Raw genomic sequence first — 21019 nt, forward strand, 5'->3', positions numbered from 1 at the left:
TCTTACTTTTAAAACCTTTAATGGTGCGTTATGGATGTGACGTTATGGATGTTACATAATGTGAATTTACAAGACTGGAGACTTTATTATACCTCAAAGCTGATAACACGTCTGTTCTGGTGGCAACGCATTTCACCTTAATGTTTACAATTGACATTTCAAAGATTATTAGGTTGATCAAAACCACAGGGAGGCCTTGCCTAACCATTAGCAAAACAAACATAATATTAAAATACCTCCAGTGATTAGCCTAGCCATAGCCTATTTTCAAGTGGCCTAATAAATTGAAAATCTGAGCGATTATCTTCCTGTAACTGTCATACTGTTGTTGTACAGTAACTGGATTATCGTGTTAGCTGGTGAAGATGGCTGACTTTGCAGCTGGAGTTAACATAGCAACCTCCTTCTGTTGCAGATCTGTTCAGCCTGCCGTTCACGTCTGCTTAACACAGTTTAATTTTAAATGTGACGCATTTATATGCCAGCATTTGAAGTGTCAGATCCTCTGTAGCTAATACCCACAGAGTAACATAAGTAACGGCAGCAATAAACTAGATGTATGCCTCTCAGTCCTGCATATTCTCTTCGCAAAAATAAATCACGCTTGTCAATTTGTCTCCATTTCCTCCTGCAACTCATGTGCATGTAAATGAGTTTGTGCATATGTGAGTTTGCTTTTGTTTATAAGTGTGTGTGTGTGTGTGTGTCTGTGTGTGTGCATGTGCGTATGCGTGCCTGTGTTTGTGTGTTTATGTGTGCGTGTGTGTGTGTGTTTGCATGCACACATGCGTATGCGTGCCTGTGTGTGTGTGTGTTTATGTGTCTGCATTCATGTGTGCTTGCCTGTCTGTATGTGTTTATGTGTGTGTGTGCTTGCCTGTCTGTATGTGTGCGACTGTGCATACATGCATGCGTGCGTGCATGTGTGTGTGTGAGTGAGTGTGTGTGTGTGTGTGCATGTACTTTATGTGTGCAAATCACAAATGAGTGGGTATGGATTAGGTTGATGCGGGCTCTTGAGACATAACATAACATACCATAAATATTTTGTATTATCTTGGGTGCAACGGTTCAGGTAGGGCTAGTTATTTAAGGGAGTGGCCACTAAGTTTCATGTTCCCTGGTGTTTCAGTAACCCGGGAATCACTGACCAAAATTGATGACGGTAATAGAAAAAAATAAATTTCTTTTTTATATTTTAAATTACTTGTTGTCCTGATTCTTCCTGTGTCTCTTAGTTGGCACTGAGGAAGCAATAATTTCATCGCTAGTTTTTCATGATTACTATTTCAATTGTTTCATATCAAAATTCACTACTTAATTATGTGTTTTATGTAGTTTGTCGAGGACTGGTTCAGACACATCACATCCATAACGTGAAACCGTCACATCCATAACGCCAGTTTTTCCTACATAATGCATTACGAAAATGACACATAGTTTTAAAAACACACTTTTTGTATTCATTCAAGTCTCCTCCATGCTACATATATCATAGTTTTGGCAGTTTCCTTCAAAATTCACAGAATTTGTAGAAAACCTGTAATCTCTCACAAAAGTGTGTCCATGTCACATCCATAACGCTGAAAAAATGCATTCTTGTATTCTTAGGATGAAATTGATTATATGAAATTTGAGGATTTCTCAGTATTCAGAGGACAGAGGTTACATTAAAAGTTATGCAAATTAATTCACTGATACTAATGTTGCCCCCACTCTAAGGCATTTTGTTTACCAATATGAGTCCAATTGTCACATCCATAACGCTGGAACTGCCATAATAATAATTATTCTTATTCTTATATATTTCATTTATTTTGAGTCACCCAAGGACACAGTACAATTAAAAGGTGCATGGACATTATAAACTTACACAGAGGATATTGTACAATTAAAAGTTCAATACGCTACACACTACATACAAACAGAGGCACATTATGAACATGGTATCATTCTCCTATGCGTTTATAAGACCTAGTTGGTAAAGTAGAGCTCTTATCCACCACCCATGGAGATGGCTTCTCCAGAGGGAGTTGCTATCCAACTCCCATCAATTCCAGATGTCCTGAACTCAAGAAGGCACAGGAATACTGAGGAATGCTGATGTGGGTTCAATTCCCAGGCTTCCACCTCCTTTGTGCCCGTGAGCAAGGCACTGAACCCCAGGTTGCTCCGGGGACAATGGCCCCTGTAATATAATTGACATGTCAGATGATTAGGATCAAAGCGTCTGCTAAATGAATACATGTAAAATGTAAAGGATGATTGGTCATAAAGCAACAAGAACAACATTTCACAGTGGCCTTAACTAAAACATCCTTAATCATTTTTCATGTATTAATGAGAATCATTTTAACCAGTTACCAAATAGCCATATAACCAGTTCTGCAACCTTTGCTCCAAAGGCTCAAAAAGTCACATTCCTTTGAAAAACCAGTGTGCTCAGACAGAAGGCACACAATGAAATCAAGGTGAAAAGGCATGCAGGTGGGAAGGTCGGCATTCGTAAATAGCCACCACACCTCTGGCCTGCCACAACAGAATAAAACAGCTTGAGCTTGTGTTGTAGATGACAGATTCTCGGTCATCTCCGTTTCTCCACACGGTCAAGATGAAGCTGCTCTTCGCTCTCTTCGCTCTGTTCCTAGTGCATGCTGCTAGTGGACAAGAACATCCACCAGGTAAGCCACTAGTCATGGTGTAATAGAGGGGGATGTTTAGCACAGAATTGACACAAGATTCACATCTGCAACACCGGGCAATTAGTCAAGCACTTTAGCATTTAAAAGGCCAAATGCATCATTAAAAAGGATGAAATTCAAGCTGAGATAATATACTGTCTTAACGTAAACCGTCACAAGACAGTATAGACAGTCTCACTCTTACAACAGAGTTAAATTGGGTTTCATAACTTTCTTTTGGTTTGATGAGGTTTTTCAATTTGTCCCTGTTGAGCTGCTTCTAGTGCTATTTTGTTCCAGTGTCTCATGAGAGAAGGATTGCTGAAAACAGATCATGTTAGATTAACTGTAAGCAAGTCACTGAAATACTGTATCTCAGCAGATGTGTGATGTTGATAATTGTACTGATCTTTGAGTTCAGAAAGGTAAATCTACAAATACTAACCACACCAGGATTTTAGGTGTATAAGCCTTCCTATTGTTTTAGTAGACAAATGAAGGTTTTAGTAAATAATTTGGCAATTAAAACAATATTTCTTTTTTACACCGTCCTGAATACAGTATATTATATTTGCTGAATTGTCCAGATCATGAATACTGACATTAACATGTTTGATAACACAGTATCTGCACCTATTGAAATACAAAAAGTGATAACAAAATGATGTATGAGATTTATGTATACCACCCATCTTAAATGATATATTTGAAGGATTATTTTCTAAATGATGTAACGCTTTATTTTCTCTCATTTTTCAGGCCCACATCCTAACATGTAGGTGTAATGTAATCTGTTACCTTGTCATGTTTTTTTTTTGCTGGATTCAAATATAATTTTAAAGAAACTCTATTTGAGCCCTGAAGTGCTGATTCTTAACCCTGTGGTGATCATTTGTGTTCATATTAATGCCCTTGCCTTTTGTTTTCCCGAGGTCAAATGTTGTATTAGTTTGCTGTAAGATACTTTATGAATGATTAGTTTATTGGTTTATTAGTTAAGTTGTTTAATTCCTCAAACTCTTTCCTTCCTCTCACAGGACTGACAATCATATCATGATGTAAAGGCTCTACACATCACATAACATTTCAATCGTGTCTTATTTACATGTTTCTGCTGTCAGACTTCTCCGTCCATAAGCTTTCCTCATTGCTGTTGTTGTACCATTCATATCGCATCATTCATATTAGTTTCTCTGTCTCTTCTGTCCTCTCAGAAACAATACTGTGGACCCATTGCTAACAATTGACTATCCTATGGAGTAAGGCTCTCAGTTTAAATGAAAAGTGATTTCAGCTTGGTGTCACATGTTTACATGTGAATTGTTAATTATCTGCATTTGATTAATATCTTTATTCATACATACTCTTTTCTGGAGGAGCAATTGCCACTCCACCTCTCTTATTTGCTCATGACAAGACAGTTTTGCACTGTTTTTGCACCGTTTTGACCTTGTTATAAATGAAAATCTTCTTGTTCTGATGGCAAATCTTGGAAGTGAAAGTTTCTTGTTTTGTGGGACATACTCATGGGCGGACTGGCCATCTGGCATACCGGGCATTTTCCCGGTGGGCTGACGCACCTTTTGGGCCGATAGAATAGGCTATATATACAATTTAATTATTTTGGCCAACGATCGGCCCAAAGGAAGGACAATCAGCGGCCCATTGGTTACATTTCAATATTGGGTGCCGGTAGTGACAATTGTGCAAAATTATCACCAATGTAGAAGCTTCAAAAATACAATATTGCAAGTAGGCTAGCATATGTCAGCAACATGTTGAAGTTCCTTGAGTTTGAACGAGGATGTAAACAAGCATAGGCCTACAGAGCAAGGGACAGTGAGCAGGTGGAGAGTGCGAGCCTAGCTGAGGCTAGGCTACATGATAAGAACTCCGTGGTGGAGAAGGTAGGCTGTGACATGCCATGATGATTATGATGACTTATACATTGCGATAATGTAATGATATGGTAGCCTATAACATAGTAAGGCCGTGCTGTGATTATAATAACAAATAGCGCAACTTAAATTTTCTAAATGAATTATTTGCAAACCCAGACAGCAAAATGGTGTCAAATCGACGTTAATTGTTGGTCAGATTGATCAATTTCCATCAGACGCCCAAAATTCAACATCGATGGCATGAGTGGGGGTTGGTTTCTCAAAGTAGAGAAGGGTTCTATCTTGGAAGGGTTATTATGGTAAAGAAGGGCTAAAAGACTGTAGACTGACGGAAATGTAGGTTACAAAACGTCACGTCATGCACAAGCCAACTAAGCTAAAGTATATATAACCTTTACATAGGCTACTGGAAGACACTAAAGATAATTAGTTCATGTAGCTGTACTGTTCCAAAATGTACCAGCAATGTAGGTAGGTAGTATAGCCTACAGGAATAAAATATTACCAGCAACAGCCCTGTTTATTTTGTGTTGTTTCAATTGTCCTACAGTGATAACTGGTATAAATTACATTAATGTCTAAGACAATCTGGGTAATTTAAGTCTTTACACATAGGCTTTAGTATTTTTTGGTGCTGCTGTCAATTGTAGCCCATTGAATAATTTGAAATGATACTTTGAATTCAAGCAGAAACTCCTCTTTAATAATTGCTTGTTAGCCTACTTGAATATATCATATGCTCGCCTACCTCTGATCAGTCAGAGAAATAACCAATGAGGCCTACATCACTTTCAGTGCTCCATGACAGTTGAAAATATATGCATATTCAAGGGTAATGCAAAGATTTTGTATTTAATTAGGTGTGCCCGACCTATTTGAGGGCTGCTTGGGCCAAATATGCCAGGGCCGATTTTTGATCCCAGTCCGCTCCTGGACATACTACTTAAAATAAGCATAATTATCTGGCAAGATTTGCCAATAGAACAAGAAGCTGTTCACTGGCCCCAGCTGTGGCGCAACCGGCTGGGGCACCTGCGCCGTACGCCGGCGACCCGGGTTCGATTCCCACCCTGTGGTCCTTTCCGGATCCCACCCCTGCTCTCTCTCCCATTCACTTCCTGTCACTCTCCACTGTCCTATAATTAAAGGCATAAAAAGCCCAAAAAAATATACTTAAAGAAAAAAAGATGTTCACTTAGTACAAGGTAAAAAAAACTTAGATCAAGTACAAAAATGTCTTGTAATAAGCAAATATTAGAAAAATAGGTACATATTCACTTGATTTAAGCTTATTTATCTCACTTAGATTTTGAATTCTAGGATTGTTTGCAGTGTATGTAGGCTAGTTATTAATTATGTTATGTAAAATATTATATATTGAATTAAATGTATTAGATATTATACACATTATTGTACAATATGTTCCATATACTGTCATGATAGATATAAGATTTAAAGAACACAGGACAATGGGAAATTTAACCAAGCAGTGGAATAATAATATAGTTATGTGTTAAATGTGAGATGAATTTTAGCCTGTCATACTAATACACCTTTGCCTAGAGCTGTGTGTGTTTACCTTAATGTGGAAATCCTCTCTCTCCTCCCGCAGGTGTGACAGTTGGTTCTGTACCTCAGGAGCATCAGCTGTCAGTTCTCCCACTGTCCTGGTGGTGGCGCTGGCCTTGCCCCTGATTCAGCAAGTGCTGCAGGCTCTCACACGCGTGTAGCCATGGAGCTGTTCCAAATGACCCTGGACACCTGGGGCATCAGTCCTGTGTGTGTGCACTTTTGACTTCAACTAAGTCATCTTCTATAATCTGTAGCCTATCTGTGAATGCAAATGTAATTCTGAATGCAGGTGGTTGTTGAATGGAATTCTTGTAAGCACATGTAAAAATATGAAGGATGGTAGAATTGTTCCCGTACATAATAAATGTATATGAAACAGGGTCTTTTCCTCAACATGCTGTTGGAGTTTAACTTCTGTATGTGGTGGGTGTGTGGGAATAGTGGACATGCAGACACTAAAACACCCACAAATATCTGGAAAGCACACTCTTCCTCACTCTCTCTCTCTTACTCACTTCCTCTGTATGTGATGTGATGGAATGCATATGCTAATACACTAAAACATGCTAATACATGATCACATATTTGATTTCTTTGACTTTGATTTCTTTTGATGTTGAGCTTCAAGGCTTTTTCAACTTAAAATAAATGGAATGCATATGCTAATACACTAATACATGCTAATACATGATCACATATTTGATTTCTTTGACTTTGATTTCTTTTGATGTTGAGCTTCAAGGCTTTTTCAGGAAGGCCATGGCCGTAGTAGCCCCTTGGGTTGGCCGTGAGGCCCCTTTGAAAATCAGAGGTTTACAGGCCACGGTGGCATTGGTGCCCCCTTCTTTCAATATTCTGCTTTGCGTCCTACTAATAGCGATTTTTATTTAGCCTGTGGCCTGTCAAAATTATCTTAGCATTCACAGTGCAAATTAATTTAGTCTTTTACGCAGTGGAGAAAGTGACAGCGCAAAAAAGAAAGTGTGTCCAAATTCACCCATTCTCAGTTGAACTACTCGCGAAGTAGCCTATTCATCACACAGACATCACAAGTATCACATGAAAGAGCTTTTTCTCAGCTTTTAAACGATGTTAGCCGATAATTGCTGTGTTGAACGGTTCGCGAGAAAAGTAAATAATATAATTCAATTTAATCATACATTCTACTGAAGGTTTTGCGTCCCATGATCTCCCTACCCATTCATCTCGGTGGAATACTTTACGAACCCTTCTTTTAACACATGACAAACCATATATCAGAATAAACAGGAGACCTTACCGAACACAAAGGTGTAAAGCAGTGTACATGGATGTCTCCAAATTTGGGCTTTAAGTTTTACAACGTGTTTAAATTGTTCCACATGATTTCATAACGGGCCAAATACAAAATAAATGTTACAAATATCGCCTAGATATTGGTAAATCAGAGGACAGCTGACTAAGAGTTTGTGAAAGTAGCCTTAATGATCACAAAATGCTAAGCATGCATCTGGCTATTTGAGTTTCTTAAAGCTGAGCTGTGCTTAAATTGTTCAATACATGATTACATAACAGGCCAAATATAAAATAAATGTTATATATAGCCTAGATATCTGTAAATATTAGATGATCAGATGATTTACAGTTCTATGTAATATGTCATGTTTCATGTTTTTGTAATGTTTCATACAGTGATGCAGGTCTACTGCAGTGAATAGGCTAAATACAACTTTGATAATTTTTATAGCCTACTACTGTATAGTTAACTTTGGCCTTGGAGCCCTGACGTGTGGCCTTTGTGCCCCCCACCAAATATGCCCAACTGAAGGCCAAGTGGCCTTGCCCCCAGAATGGTAAAATTGTAAGCCTGGTATCACGTATATACTACACCACTACTTTTGTACCTGCTTTAACTAAATGGATCCTGTGTCTGATGGACTGTCAAACATTTAAGTTGGTGTGTTTTTTTGTCTACAGATTATTAATATTTTACTTCTAAAATGATAAAATGCTGACACTGTTTGTCTCAAACACTTTTTTGGGTCAAATTAGGGTGTCACTGTGCATGTTTTCACAGGTGCATAATTATGCTATTTTAATTGCATTTGTAATCATAATTGTAATTTCAATCAACGGTGCTTCACTCTCCGAAGGTGAAGAAGGTGGTAGAATCAAATGGGTTTCAGTTTCATTAAGTGAGCATTTGCATTGACTAAAAACCTTGAAAGTGAGGCTTTTTAAGTGGGTCTACTGTGTAGTCCTGCGTATCACGTAATAGACTACACCACTACTTTTGTACCTGCTTAAACTAAATGGATCCTTTTGGACCTGCTTGCAAGACTACGAATGGCCATCAGAGGGCAGTGTGATTCCATACGCTCTCATGACATACTTCGGTAAACACACACACACACACACACACACACACAAACACACAGTGACATACAAGAGGGAGAGAGAGTGACAAAGAGAGAGACAAATATGTATCATCACACACACAACACACACACACACACACACACACACACACACACACACACACACACCACACACACACACAACACACACCCATAAACACACACACACACCACAAAAGAGAGAAACAAAACAAATAGAGAGAGACAAAGAGAGAGAGACCCCCATTCACACACACATACTATAGGAAGTCAAATATTTATTAATCCCATCATCAATTCTAACAATGGCGTGGCTGTTGTAACTTCTGATTGATGTTGCCCTTGATGTCTTATCAGTGAGCACATCGCACTGCGCTGCAGACTGTGGACTGCACATTTTTGCATATCCTGTGTGCCGTCTGAACTGTGCCCTGGTCCACCCGGGCCACATGGACTTGCCCTCAGGGCCAACCAACGGAGACAAAAGATCTTTCTTTCCCTGTGTCAACAAGGAAGGGGGGGGGGGATGTGGTGGTGGTGAGGACAGCGATGCTCCGTCTGAATACCATGAACTTGGAGACTCAGTCAGTCACGAAACTTTCACTCAATCAGCTGAGTGCGCAGAGGGAGAGGCGAACAGGTTTGCACACTGGAGACACTCTGTACACTCTGAAGTTTTCCGATTAGACAGCAAAGCGGACACCGAACTACGGTTCAATTCCGACTGACGGTCCTTTCTCGATCCCACTCATTTCCTGTCACTGTCAACTGCCCTATCTGCTTTGAGGCAAGAAAAAAAGCCCCCCAAATGCTGTGTCTTGGTTCAGGTGTGCTCGTGGGTGGGGCTGGCTCATTATGGCTGTAGTGCTACACAGGTGCACAGGCGTGCTCAGGTGTGCTAGATAGATGCTCACGTGTCTTCAAGAGACCAGTTGCTTTTTTTGTTTTTCAATGCTCAACACATACACAGCACATCTCATTCACTGTGAATGTGTGTGTGGTGTGTTGTGCGTGTGTGTCTCCTTCACTATAACACCCTGATACCGAGGTGCACCTCTCCGACCTGTTTTTCTTGTGATTAGTTTCATAAAAGCATATGTCCATATGACTAGCCTCCCTGTTATTGTTGCAGAGCAAAATGCTAGGCTTTGGCTAACAGAGCACGCTAACAATAACAATTACACAATGACTTTGCTGAAAACAAATGGTAAGACTTTACTTGACAGTATCGACTTAAGAGTGACATAACACTGTCATGAACACAGGAACCCTAATCCTAATCCTAACTTCTAACCCTAATCTTAACTCTAACCTTAACCCTAACCCTAAACCTAACCCTACTGTAACTTGTTATGACAAAAACTGAATGTCACTTAATAACAGAAGCGTTATGTCATAAACGTTTATGACTTGTTGACAGTGTCATGTCACTCTTATGTCGATATTGTCAAGTAAAGTGTAACCAAACAAAATTCAACCACCTCTCCCAGTTAGAACATACAGTTCCATATCAAAAGAACATGCATTGCATATCAGATATCACCCGCTCTCATCTTTATGGGAGCGCATACCTGAAACAAGGCCTGACAGTCCCATGACATGATGAATCTCACACCATGAGTGACAGTGATCATCTTGCACGTGTAGACGCCCACACACACACACACACACACACACAGGAATAATTATTATTCATAACACTTTCAGGGAATGGATAAGGCTTAAGTTAAGAAATCTAAATGACTGTTAACTCACAGGAACCAGACAGTGTGACTACAGACCTTACCCCTATCTAACAATGGCAAAGAGAGAAAAAAGCCATCTCTCAGATCCTGATGAAGGTTTGGATGATTATGTAGAACTGAGATATGAGGACTCTCTATTGTGTATGACAATGTTTAGGATCAGTCGTTTCTGGGTTATATGAGCCGACACACAAACACACACAAACACACACACACACACACACACACAGTAACAACTGCATCAAAATAAGAATATGAATATACATAGTACACAAATAAAGTTCCATTTATAGGTACAATTATAAAGTAACTTTTATGTTTCACAACAAAAAACACTGACTGTACCTTTAAAGGAACACTATGTAAGAATGTGTATTTAACTCGTGGGGTGGATTTACAACGTACTGGTAAGATATTATCAAAGATCCTTAATATACCATCTCTGGTATTATTTTTTAAGTATGAAAGTCTATCAGATTGCCCTGCTTGGTGGGAAATGATGCTAAATGGATACCCAGGGTGTTGCTGCAGGTGTCATGTTGCAACAGGCTACACCAAATGTACATGCAATACCAGGCATTCCAGTTGTGCATTGTAATGACAGACACAACATTCTTCCTATTATAAGTCAGTCTACCATTACAATGGTTAGTCTAAGGTAAAAAAAAAACTAATTTTTTTTTTTATTCCTGATCAGAGGGCCAGAGACTTGCAATGCCATCTAGAGGATGTGCAGGCAACTGCAGAACTACAGGAATCTAATGAACTTTAAAGAGGTATTGCAGTGTTTGTCCATAATTCTAGTGAAACAAGATAGCTGCCTTGCTATGTGAGATATGTGCGTGGGAACTAGATTTCATATCTACAGCGACATGGTGTTGTCAGAGACATGCTTGTCAGAGTGATGCATGCAGAGTCTGCATTTCCCCTTGGGGATCAATAAAGTATCTATCTATCTATCTATCTATCTATCTATCTATGCTGGAATTACATTGTGCAGGAGCTCAGAGAAAGAACTGAACTATATAATTATAATTATAACTAATTAATTCAGTCGACTGTCTGACTATGTAAATAGAAGCTTGTTTTTTTCTTCTTTGGCAAAATAGAAGAGCTGATGAGATGTTTTATAGTCTTGTAGGCCTAATAATTAGTAGTAACTATCATTACTTCCTGTTCCCTGTTATCCTATCTGATTTTTACATTTAATCTTTATTCAATGAATATGATTTGTTTATGTTTTACATATATTTTCCAAACATTAGACCAGTGCTTTTGTGTTTTTACCTGTGTGTGTGTATTTATGTATGTACAGTATCTATCTATCTGTCTATCTATCTATCTATCTATCTATCTATCTGACAGCAAATATATTACAGGCTGTATTCACATATGCTCCAGTGAAGACCACAAGGCCAATTACGTATAAAAGAGGTTTATTTTTTATAAAAACAAAACAGACAGATAAACTATATAGGAGATACAGCTTTTAATTTATGCAATAAATTAAAAATTCTGATAGCCACTACAATGTGCATAGGATTGCACACTTCAGAAACAGACTATAAATACATAAATATTAACTTACAATACATGCATGAGGTGGACACCATTCTTAAGAACATAGTTATTTATTTTCTTTACTGTTTGTCGCTGTGCACCATAGCCCTGTGGGCGTATCTACATACATATAGAGGATTGCAGTCTTACAGCTTCTGTTGAATTGCAATCCTATTCTCCACTTGTACTCTTGTATAGGGTCAGGGTGGGGTGAGGGAGTTTACACCATGACTAGACTTGCATAGCCATGTTATCATATTATACAATTTTTCATTCATACATTCATTCATTCGTTCACTCATTCACCATAGACTGAGAAGCATCAACTTTTTTGTCTGGAGACAACCCTTGTGCTATGCGGACTGAGTGCAGGTGGACAACTAGCACATGGCTAATGACATTTGAACTTTCAACACCTATCCAGATATTCGTGGCATGGAAGGCCTCAAAGGGAAGCTCGAGAGTCTTTGGTTAAAAGTTGAGAGAACCACACAAGTTAAGTGGTTTTAAGGGGTAGGTCTCATCAACATTTTTTTTTTATCTGGTAGGCAGAGCCTTGTTGATATTTATTTTTGGCACATCTCCAGTCCACATGTTTCGAAATCCCCACCATGTAATGCCACAGACAAGTCTGGTCTCGCTGGGTAGTAAACGCTGCTGAACCGAGACTACAGAAGCAGCAACCAACTCTGGTCCTGACCTGGACCTGGACCTGGTCCTGATACCTGGACTTAGATAAGTCCAGAGGGGGCTCAAGCGTCAGCTGTTCCCTACGGATCCGATCCAGCAGATCATACAGAGGCAAAGAGCTATGAGATGTGCTTTGCACAGGAAAGAGAGATTCAGAACCAGTTAAGCACTAGGTTGGCTGATTAAGAAAAGCTTTGTGTATTGGGAAGCAGCTGTTTATCACCAACACTAACGGCCCAGAAGGCCTCGACATCCAAGACAGTCTACTATACACAAGTTGATCTCATAACCCCCCTTCATAGGAAGTATCCTTAGTACACCATACTTAATGATATACACTTCTACACCCGAAACCTAAAATTCTCCTGCATCCTCGGGTCATAATGGGTATTTATATGAAAAAGCACATACATGTATAGACCCTTTCAAGAGAGTTCCATTATCAGCATCAGCATGAAAGGGTAGACCCAGAGCCATATAAAGGTTCTGGGTAGACCCTTTCAACAATAAAAACAAAAACAATGCTTGAACGTTCTATTTGGTTCCCAATCTACTTCCTCTGCATTAAGATAACATATGGAATGTTAAAACGGAAGCCTTGTGGGGCCAACTATGATGCTGATAATGGAACTCTCTTGAAAGGGTCTATAATTAAGGACACTTCATATATGTATGTAGACCTGTCTTCAACGACTATCATTAGGACTACTTCCACATAGGCTCTCTCTTGTGTTTAGTGTTAAAAGGCTCGTTAAACCAACGACCCTGGAAGAATGAGGAAAAACTGGTGAACTGGTGGCTCAGTCGACCCCTGCGCCATTACAGTGTGTTATTGCTTTTGTGGTGTTTTTTCCCAGGTCCCAGGGATGATAGCATGTTTAAGGAGCCCTGATTAGGTCAGCTTAAGGCAAGGGACACTACACTGACTACACTGGTGCTCCTCTCCTCTCCAACCGCCCCTCTCTATCACACACACACACACACACACACACACACACACACACACACACACACACACACACACACACACTTCAAAGTCTCAGAGTCTTTTTCACACCTACATCATCTTCTGCTGTGACACACTCTGCCACACCATATATGAAATGGACTCAGCCGCTTTGATATGTCTTACGTTCGACTGTAGTGAGGGGATTACCCAGAAGGCCACAGTATACTGGACTCCTTACGAGGAGGCCTTCCAACAGGGTAAGAGAGAGTGGTCAGAGCATAGCAGGACAGTGCAGCTGTGGGGCGTGGTTTCTGACGAAGGACACTTGGGCATCAGGGATAGAAAAGAGTGGAGAAACTGGCCTTGGTTGGAGTGTGTGTGTGTGTGTGTGTGTGTGTGTGTGTGTGTGTATATCTGTGTATCTGTGTGTGTGTGTGTGTGTGTGTGTGTGTGTGTGTGTGTGTGTGTGTATATCTGTGTATCTGTGTGTGTGTGTGTGTGTGTATATCTGTGTATCTGTGTGTGTGTGTGTGTGTGTGTGTGTTGGGGTGGTGGTGGGTTAGAGCTGGTTGCCTAATATTGGCAAGTCACTGAGCTGCATAAAAAAGAGCAGACTCTCCTATGAGTGTACCTGGAGTGAGATCGTCCTTTGGTATGTGTGTGTGTGTGTGTGTGTGTGTGTGTGTGTGTGGGTGTGTGTGTGTGTGGTCGTGCGTGTGCGTGTGCACACATGTACATATAAAGTGTGTGTGCCTTCTCAGTTGCTCCTCATCTTGCTGGAAATCCAGTCAATGTAGTGTGTGACGCGTGTGTACACTCCCGGCGTGTCTGGCTTGCCACAGCCATCTCCCCAGCTGATGAGTCCCATGAGGGTCATCCTGCCATCACTAGGGCACACCAGAGGACCTCCGGAGTCTCCCTGCACAGAGAGGGAGACAGAGAGAGAGAGAAGAGTTTTTAATTCATTTTACACTATTTTACATTCTGAAATTTTATTTCACTATTAGTGTACACATATAGACCATGAATATGAATACATATTCATGTGTGTGTGTGTGTGTGTGTGTGTGTGTGTGTGTGTGTGTGATAGAGGAGACAGCAGTGACTTTAGGTGGAGGTGCGATGTGTACGGTTGTCTGTAGTTCCTTTAGGTGGAGGTGCGGTGAGTACGGTTGTCTGTGGTAACTTTAGGTGGAGGTGCGATGGTGGAGGTGCGGTAGGTACGGATGTCTGTAGGTCTGTAGTGACTTTAGGTGGAGGTGCGGTGGGTACGGATGTCTGTAGTGACTTTAGGTGGAGGTGCGATGGGTACGGATGTCTGTAGTGACTTTAGGTGGAGGTGCGATGGGTACAGATGTCTGTAGTGACTTTAGGTGGAGGTGCGATGTGTACGGTTGTCTGTGGTAACTTTAGGTGGAGGTGCGATGGATGTCTGTAGTGACTTTAGGTGGAGGTGCGGTGGGTACGGATGTCTGTAGTGACTTTAGGTGAAGATGCGATGGGTAGGATGTCTGTAGTGACTTTAGGTGGAGGTGCGGTGGTGGAGGTGCGGTGGGTACGGATGTCTGTAGTAACTTTAGGTGGAGGTGCGGTGGGTAGGATGTCTGTACTAGTGACTTTAGGTGGAGGTGCAATGAGTACGGATGTCTGTAGTGACTTTAGGTGGAGGTGCGGTGGGTACGGATGTCAGTAGGTCTGTAGTGACTTTAGGTGGAGGTGCGATGGGTACGGTTGTCTGTAGTGACTTTAGGTGGAGGTGTGGTGGGTACGGATGTCTGTAGGTCTGTAGTGACTTTAGGTGGAGGTGCGGTGGGTACGGATGTCTGTAGTGACTTTAGGTGGAGGTGTGGTGGTGGAGGTGTGGTGGGTACGGATGTCTGTAGGTCTATAGTGACTTTAGGTGGAGGTGCGGTGGGTACGGATGTCTGTAGGTCTGTAGTGACTTTAGGTGGAGGTGCGGTGGGTACGGATGTCTGTAGTGACTTTAGGTGGAGGTGCGGTGGGTACGGATGTCTGTAGTTACTTTAGGTAGAGGTGCGGTGGGTACGGATGTCTATAGTGACTTTAGGTGGAGGTGTGGTGGTGGAGGTGCGGTGGGTACGGATGTCTGTACTAGTGACTTTAGGTGGAGGTGCGATGTGTACGGATGTCTGTAGTTACTTTAGGTGGAGGTGTGGTGGGTACGGATGTCTGTACTAGTGACTTTAGGTGGAGGTGCGGTGAGTACGGATGTCTATAGTTCCTTTAGGTGGAGGTGCGGTGAGTACGGTTGTCTGTGGTAACTTTAGGTGGAGGTGCGATGGGTACGGATGTCTGTTCTCACCTTGCAGGCGTCGTCCAGCCCCCTGGTGTCCCCTGCGCAGAGCATGTTGGCAGTGACCACTCGGCCGGCCAGCTTATCCGACACGCAGCGGTCCTGCGGCCACAGCCTCACATGCCCCTGCTTCACCCGCTCCGAGTAGAATGGAGAGACTGAGGGAAGGAGAGGAGAGGAGGAGAGAGGAGGAGGAGAAGGAAGGAGAGGAGGAGACAGGAGAGGAGGTGAGGAGAAGGAAAGAAAGGAGAGAGGAGGTGAGGAGGCGAAGAGAGAGGAAGAGGAGAGGAGAAAAGAGCAGAGTCATGTTACTTAATTGGCACAATTAAGACAAATGGCATATCAAATATAATACACTCAATATGCACTTAAAGAGACTTGTCAAGATTCACTCATTTTACACTGACTTATACTACTCATAGTACACACACACACACACACACACACACACACACACACACACAGACACAAACACACACACACACACACACAAACAGAAACACACACACACACACACACACACACACACACACACAAACAGAACACACACACACACACACACACAAACAGAACACACACACACACACACACACACACACACACACACACACACACACACACACACACACATTGTCAGAGGTGTTTGCTCTTACACTCGTGCTCCTTGCCGTAGCCGGAGATCTCACACTCTGTCCACTCTGGCAGCTGTAGTGTGGCGTCGGGCAGACAGACCGGCAGCACCTCTGGACTGCTGACCGCACAGAGGCCACTCTCACTCTTCAGCTTCAGCAAGGCTACAGCAGCACAGGAGACAAGGTGTTACAACACACTCATATACATAACACACACACAGCAGCACAAGAGACAAGTTGTTACAATATATGTGTGTTAACACACACAGCTTATGTTTGTGTCCAAGTGAAGCTACAGTGCAGTGCATGCATACTATACATTCTATTTCACAGTGCATGTATTTATATACGATGTGTGTATGCGTGTGTGTGTATGTGTGCATGTGTGTGTGTGTGTGTGTGTGTGTGTGTGCATGTGTGTGTGTTTATGTGTGTGTGCATGTGTGTGCGTGTGTGTGTGCATGTGTGTGTGTTTATGTGTGTGTGCATGTGTGTGTGTGTGTGTGCGTGTGTGTGTTTGTGTGTCTGTGATGGGAAAGGGAGGTGGCAGACGGGTGTGTGTGTTTTTGTGATTTTTTATCTTACCGATGTCATTGTCATAGGTCTCTTCTTTGTATTGTTCATGGACCCAGTATTTTTCCACCTCAAATATTTGCTCTGTGCTGGAGTTCTGGAGCCGGAACGTGCGGCCCAAAGTCACCTGCACCCTGTTTGCTGAAAAACTAGACACACAGAAACACACACACACACAAACCAACAAACAGAGTGTTAAACATACAAAGAAAGTTATATGAAAAAGAAGCTCAATTAAAACACCCCCCTCTCTCTCTCTACACACACACACACACACACACACACACACATACACTACATGACAAGCATGTTACACACCCTTCCTAAAAGCTATGGAAGCTGTGTGCTGAAACCACCCATCAGAAGTTGATAATGACCCTCCCACACAGGAAACAAATGCACACACACACACACACACACACACACACACACACACACACACACACACACACACACACACACACACACACGAGGATGATGAGCATGTCACACACCCTTCCTGGAAGCAGTGTGCGGCCGATAGCACCCAGCAGGAGTCGATGAGGACGCCCCCGCACAGGAAGCTGTGTGCGCGGGCACGCGGGCGGTACACCGTGATGGCCGCCTGCCACGGCTGCTCCCTGATGTCGCTCTCCTTGCCTCCGCGCATACGGAACGAGGGGGCGGAGTCGGAGGAGGAGTCTGGGGAGGCCCGCTGACCACAGGTTCCTGAGGAAGAGGAGAGTGAGACAGGAACAGGAGAGTGAGACAGGTTTGTACAATCGCTTATGATATAAGAATTCTTGTTGCATCAGTTAAGTTGTGAAGAAGTGAAGAATGGACCAAAAGACAAAGATAGATGGAGAGAGGGAAGGAGGGATAGATTGAGACAGATAGATGGAGAGAGGGAAGGAGGGATAGATTGAGACAGATAGATGGAGAGAGGGAAGGAGGGATAGATTGAGACAGATAGATGGAGAGAGGGATAGATTGAGACAGATAGATGGAGAGAGGGAAGGAGGGATAGATTGAGACAGATAGATGGAGAGAGGGAAGGAGGGATAGATTGAGACAGATAGATGGAGAGAGGGATAGATTGAGACAGATAGATGGAGAGAGGGAAGGAGGGATAGATTGAGACAGATAGATGGAGAGAGGGAAGGAGGGATAGATTGAGACAGATAGATGGAGAGAGGGATAGATTGAGACAGATAGATGGAGAGAGGGAAGGAGGGATAGATTGAGACAGATTGATGGAGAGAGGGAAGGAGGAAAGATTGAGACAGATAGATGGAGAGAGGGATAGATTGAGACAGATAGATGGAGAGAGGGGAAGGAGGGATGATTGAGACAGATAGATGGGAGAGAGGGAAGGAGGGATAGATTGAGGGATAGATTGAGACAGATAGATGGAGAGAGGGAAGGAGGGATAGATTGAGACAGATAGATGGAGAGAGGGATAGATTGAGACAGATAGATGGAGAGAGGGAAGGAGGGATAGAGAGACAGATAGATGGAGAGAGGGAAGGAGGGATAGATTGAGACAGATAGATGGAGAGAGGGATATATTGAGACAGATAGATGGAGAGAGGGAAGGAGGGATAGATTGAGACAGATAGATGGAGAGAGGGAAGGAGGGATAGATTGAGACAGATAGATGGAGAGAGGGATAGATTGAGACAGATAGAGAGAGTAACTGAGACAAAGGGAGAAAGACAGTGATGCATATGACTCTGCTTTTATCCATAGCAACCCAGGCCAACAAATTGTCATCATTTATTAATTGTCATGCCTGCACTAATACATATCTATCTATTAATGTCTAATGTGTCTTCCTTAAATTAAAGTGTTACCAGAAATATAAATATGACTCACTCAATTTACACTGACATACTACTCATAGTACAAACACACACACACACACACACACACACACACACACACACACACACACACACACACACACACACACACACACACACACACACACACACACACACACACACACACACACACACACACACACACACACACACACACACACACACACACTTACAACCTAAACCCTGTTTGCTTGTTATTGGTGGTTGGTGCTCGTGGTCCAAGGGTGGTTGGAGGTCGTGGTCTGGTGACCGTAGAAGAAGTCCTTGCTGTTAACCAAACAAAATCAGCACAATTTACATTTCTTTTCCTTCTATCACTCTCTCTCTCTCACACACACACACACAGCAACACACACACACAGACACAGCAACACACACACACAGACACAGCAACACACACGCACAGACACAGCAACACACACGCACAGACACAGCAACACACACGCACAGACCACTATATATGCAGCCACATTATGTAGATACTGACACTGACACATATAACAACTTTGGTATTTGGTCAGGCCGTTAAAAGCCCACAATGTAAAACATAGGGGCCAGTATTTTATTTTTGCCTTACACACACACACACACACACACACACACACACACACACACACACTGGCAACCACACGTGCAACCACTCACTGACTCTGACACATACAAACACATACACACAATGATTATACACCTGCATTCAATTAACAATTGACATCATTCGCATACAGCTCACGCCCTTGCAAGGTAGTTGCGTATGCGAAACACACTCAGCCGTTAAATATGACGCGTAAGACCACCGGAGTAACCACAGCATCTGCAGTCGGCCCAAAGTGAGCTGGCCTACTCAGTGTTATAATGGGGATTAGGGGCAAGGGGTTGGGATCGGGGTGTTATGAAATATGCCAGACTCCAGTCTGACCACAACATCCCCTCATGGGGCCAAAGAAGTCTGGGTCTCATCAGTGCTCTGACAGGGGCAACAGGGCGGGGAGAGGGGGGGTCTCAAAACAATGATTTGTCACCGCGGAAACGCTGCATAACCAGGGGCCTTGTTGCATAAGAGTGTTTGTAACGACCATAACGACCACGGCCATAACGACCACAGCCAGGGGTCACGGTGATGTTACTACGGAAACAGTGTGTACTCACGGCATTTTGGGATGTCGCAGAGCTCCCAGGTCAACTTGTTTCCTTTATAGGTGTGGCACCAGGGTCCAAGATCACCATCAGGATTCCTGTAGAAATACAAACAAGTCTGTGTGATCTTCTCTGTGTGTGTGTGTGTGTGTGTGTGTGTTTGTGTGTATGTGAATGCATGTGACTTCATAACCCTTTTTTTGTCCATGTGAGTGTGTGTGTGTGTGTGTGTGTGTGTGTGTGTCTGTGTGTGTATTTGTGTGTGCATGTATATGTGTGTGTCTGTGTGTATGTGTGTTTGTGTATGTGTGTGTGAGAGAGAGAGATGTATAGTATAGTGCATGTATAGTGTCTGGTATCTGTTTCCATGTGTGTGTGTGCTGACCTGCAGAAGTTGTGGCTGGCCAGGCCGAGCTGCCGGGCGTCGGACCTCCAGGCGTTGTAGAACTTGCGTGTGGTGGCTGGCGAATCCCAGGGCAGACACTTGGAGCCACTCTTAGTCACATCCGCCGTCCCACGATACGAACGCCCCGTCCCGACAGCACACTCCAGATTGGGTTCTGATGGAGGGAGGGAAACAGAGATAGAGAGAGAGAGAGAGAGAGAGAGAGAGAGAGAGAGAGAGAAGAATGAGGGGTTGAGAGAGGAGAGAGAGAGTAAGGGAGAGAGAGAGAGAGGGAGAGACAGAGAGAGAGGAGAGTGCAAGGAGAGAGTGCATGAGGAAAGAGGGGGAGAGAGAGAAATAGAGTGAGAGAAGAGAGAGAGAGAGAGGGTAAAGAGAGGGAGAGAGACAGCGAGAGAGAGAGAGGGAGAGAGAGACAGCGAGAGAGAGGGAGAGAGAGAGCATGGTAAAAACAGAAAGAGAGATGAGCAGAAAGAGAGAGATGAGCAGAAAGAGAGAGGGAGAGGGAGAGAGAGAGACAGAGAGAGAGAGGGAGAGAGAGAGCATGGTAAAATCAGAAAGAGAGATGAGCAGAAAGAGAGAGGGAGAGGGAGAGAGAGACAGCGAGAGAGAGGGAGAGAGAGATCAT

At 42.7% G+C, this 21019-nt stretch overlaps 1 protein-coding gene across 1 annotated transcript in view; it reads right to left on the minus strand.

Moving 5' to 3' along the window:
* Positions 1–14165: 14165 nt before the first annotated feature.
* Positions 14166–21019, minus strand: part of plat (plasminogen activator, tissue) — a 17427-nt gene continuing 10573 nt past the window's right edge. Inside the window, exons 8-15 of the mRNA XM_048244548.1 lie at positions 20374–20548; positions 20001–20086; positions 19046–19121; positions 17487–17705; positions 17005–17141; positions 16441–16581; positions 15797–15945; positions 14166–14392 (exon numbers count right to left, since the gene is read on the minus strand). Coding sequence (XP_048100505.1) covers positions 14231–14392; positions 15797–15945; positions 16441–16581; positions 17005–17141; positions 17487–17705; positions 19046–19121; positions 20001–20086; positions 20374–20548 — 1145 coding nt within the window. The 3' untranslated portion in view covers positions 14166–14230. The remainder of the gene's footprint in view (positions 14393–15796; positions 15946–16440; positions 16582–17004; positions 17142–17486; positions 17706–19045; positions 19122–20000; positions 20087–20373; positions 20549–21019) is intronic.

Source organism: Alosa alosa, chromosome 5 (assembly GCF_017589495.1).
Source record: "Alosa alosa isolate M-15738 ecotype Scorff River chromosome 5, AALO_Geno_1.1, whole genome shotgun sequence".
Taxonomy (NCBI): Eukaryota; Metazoa; Chordata; class Actinopteri; order Clupeiformes; family Clupeidae; genus Alosa; species Alosa alosa.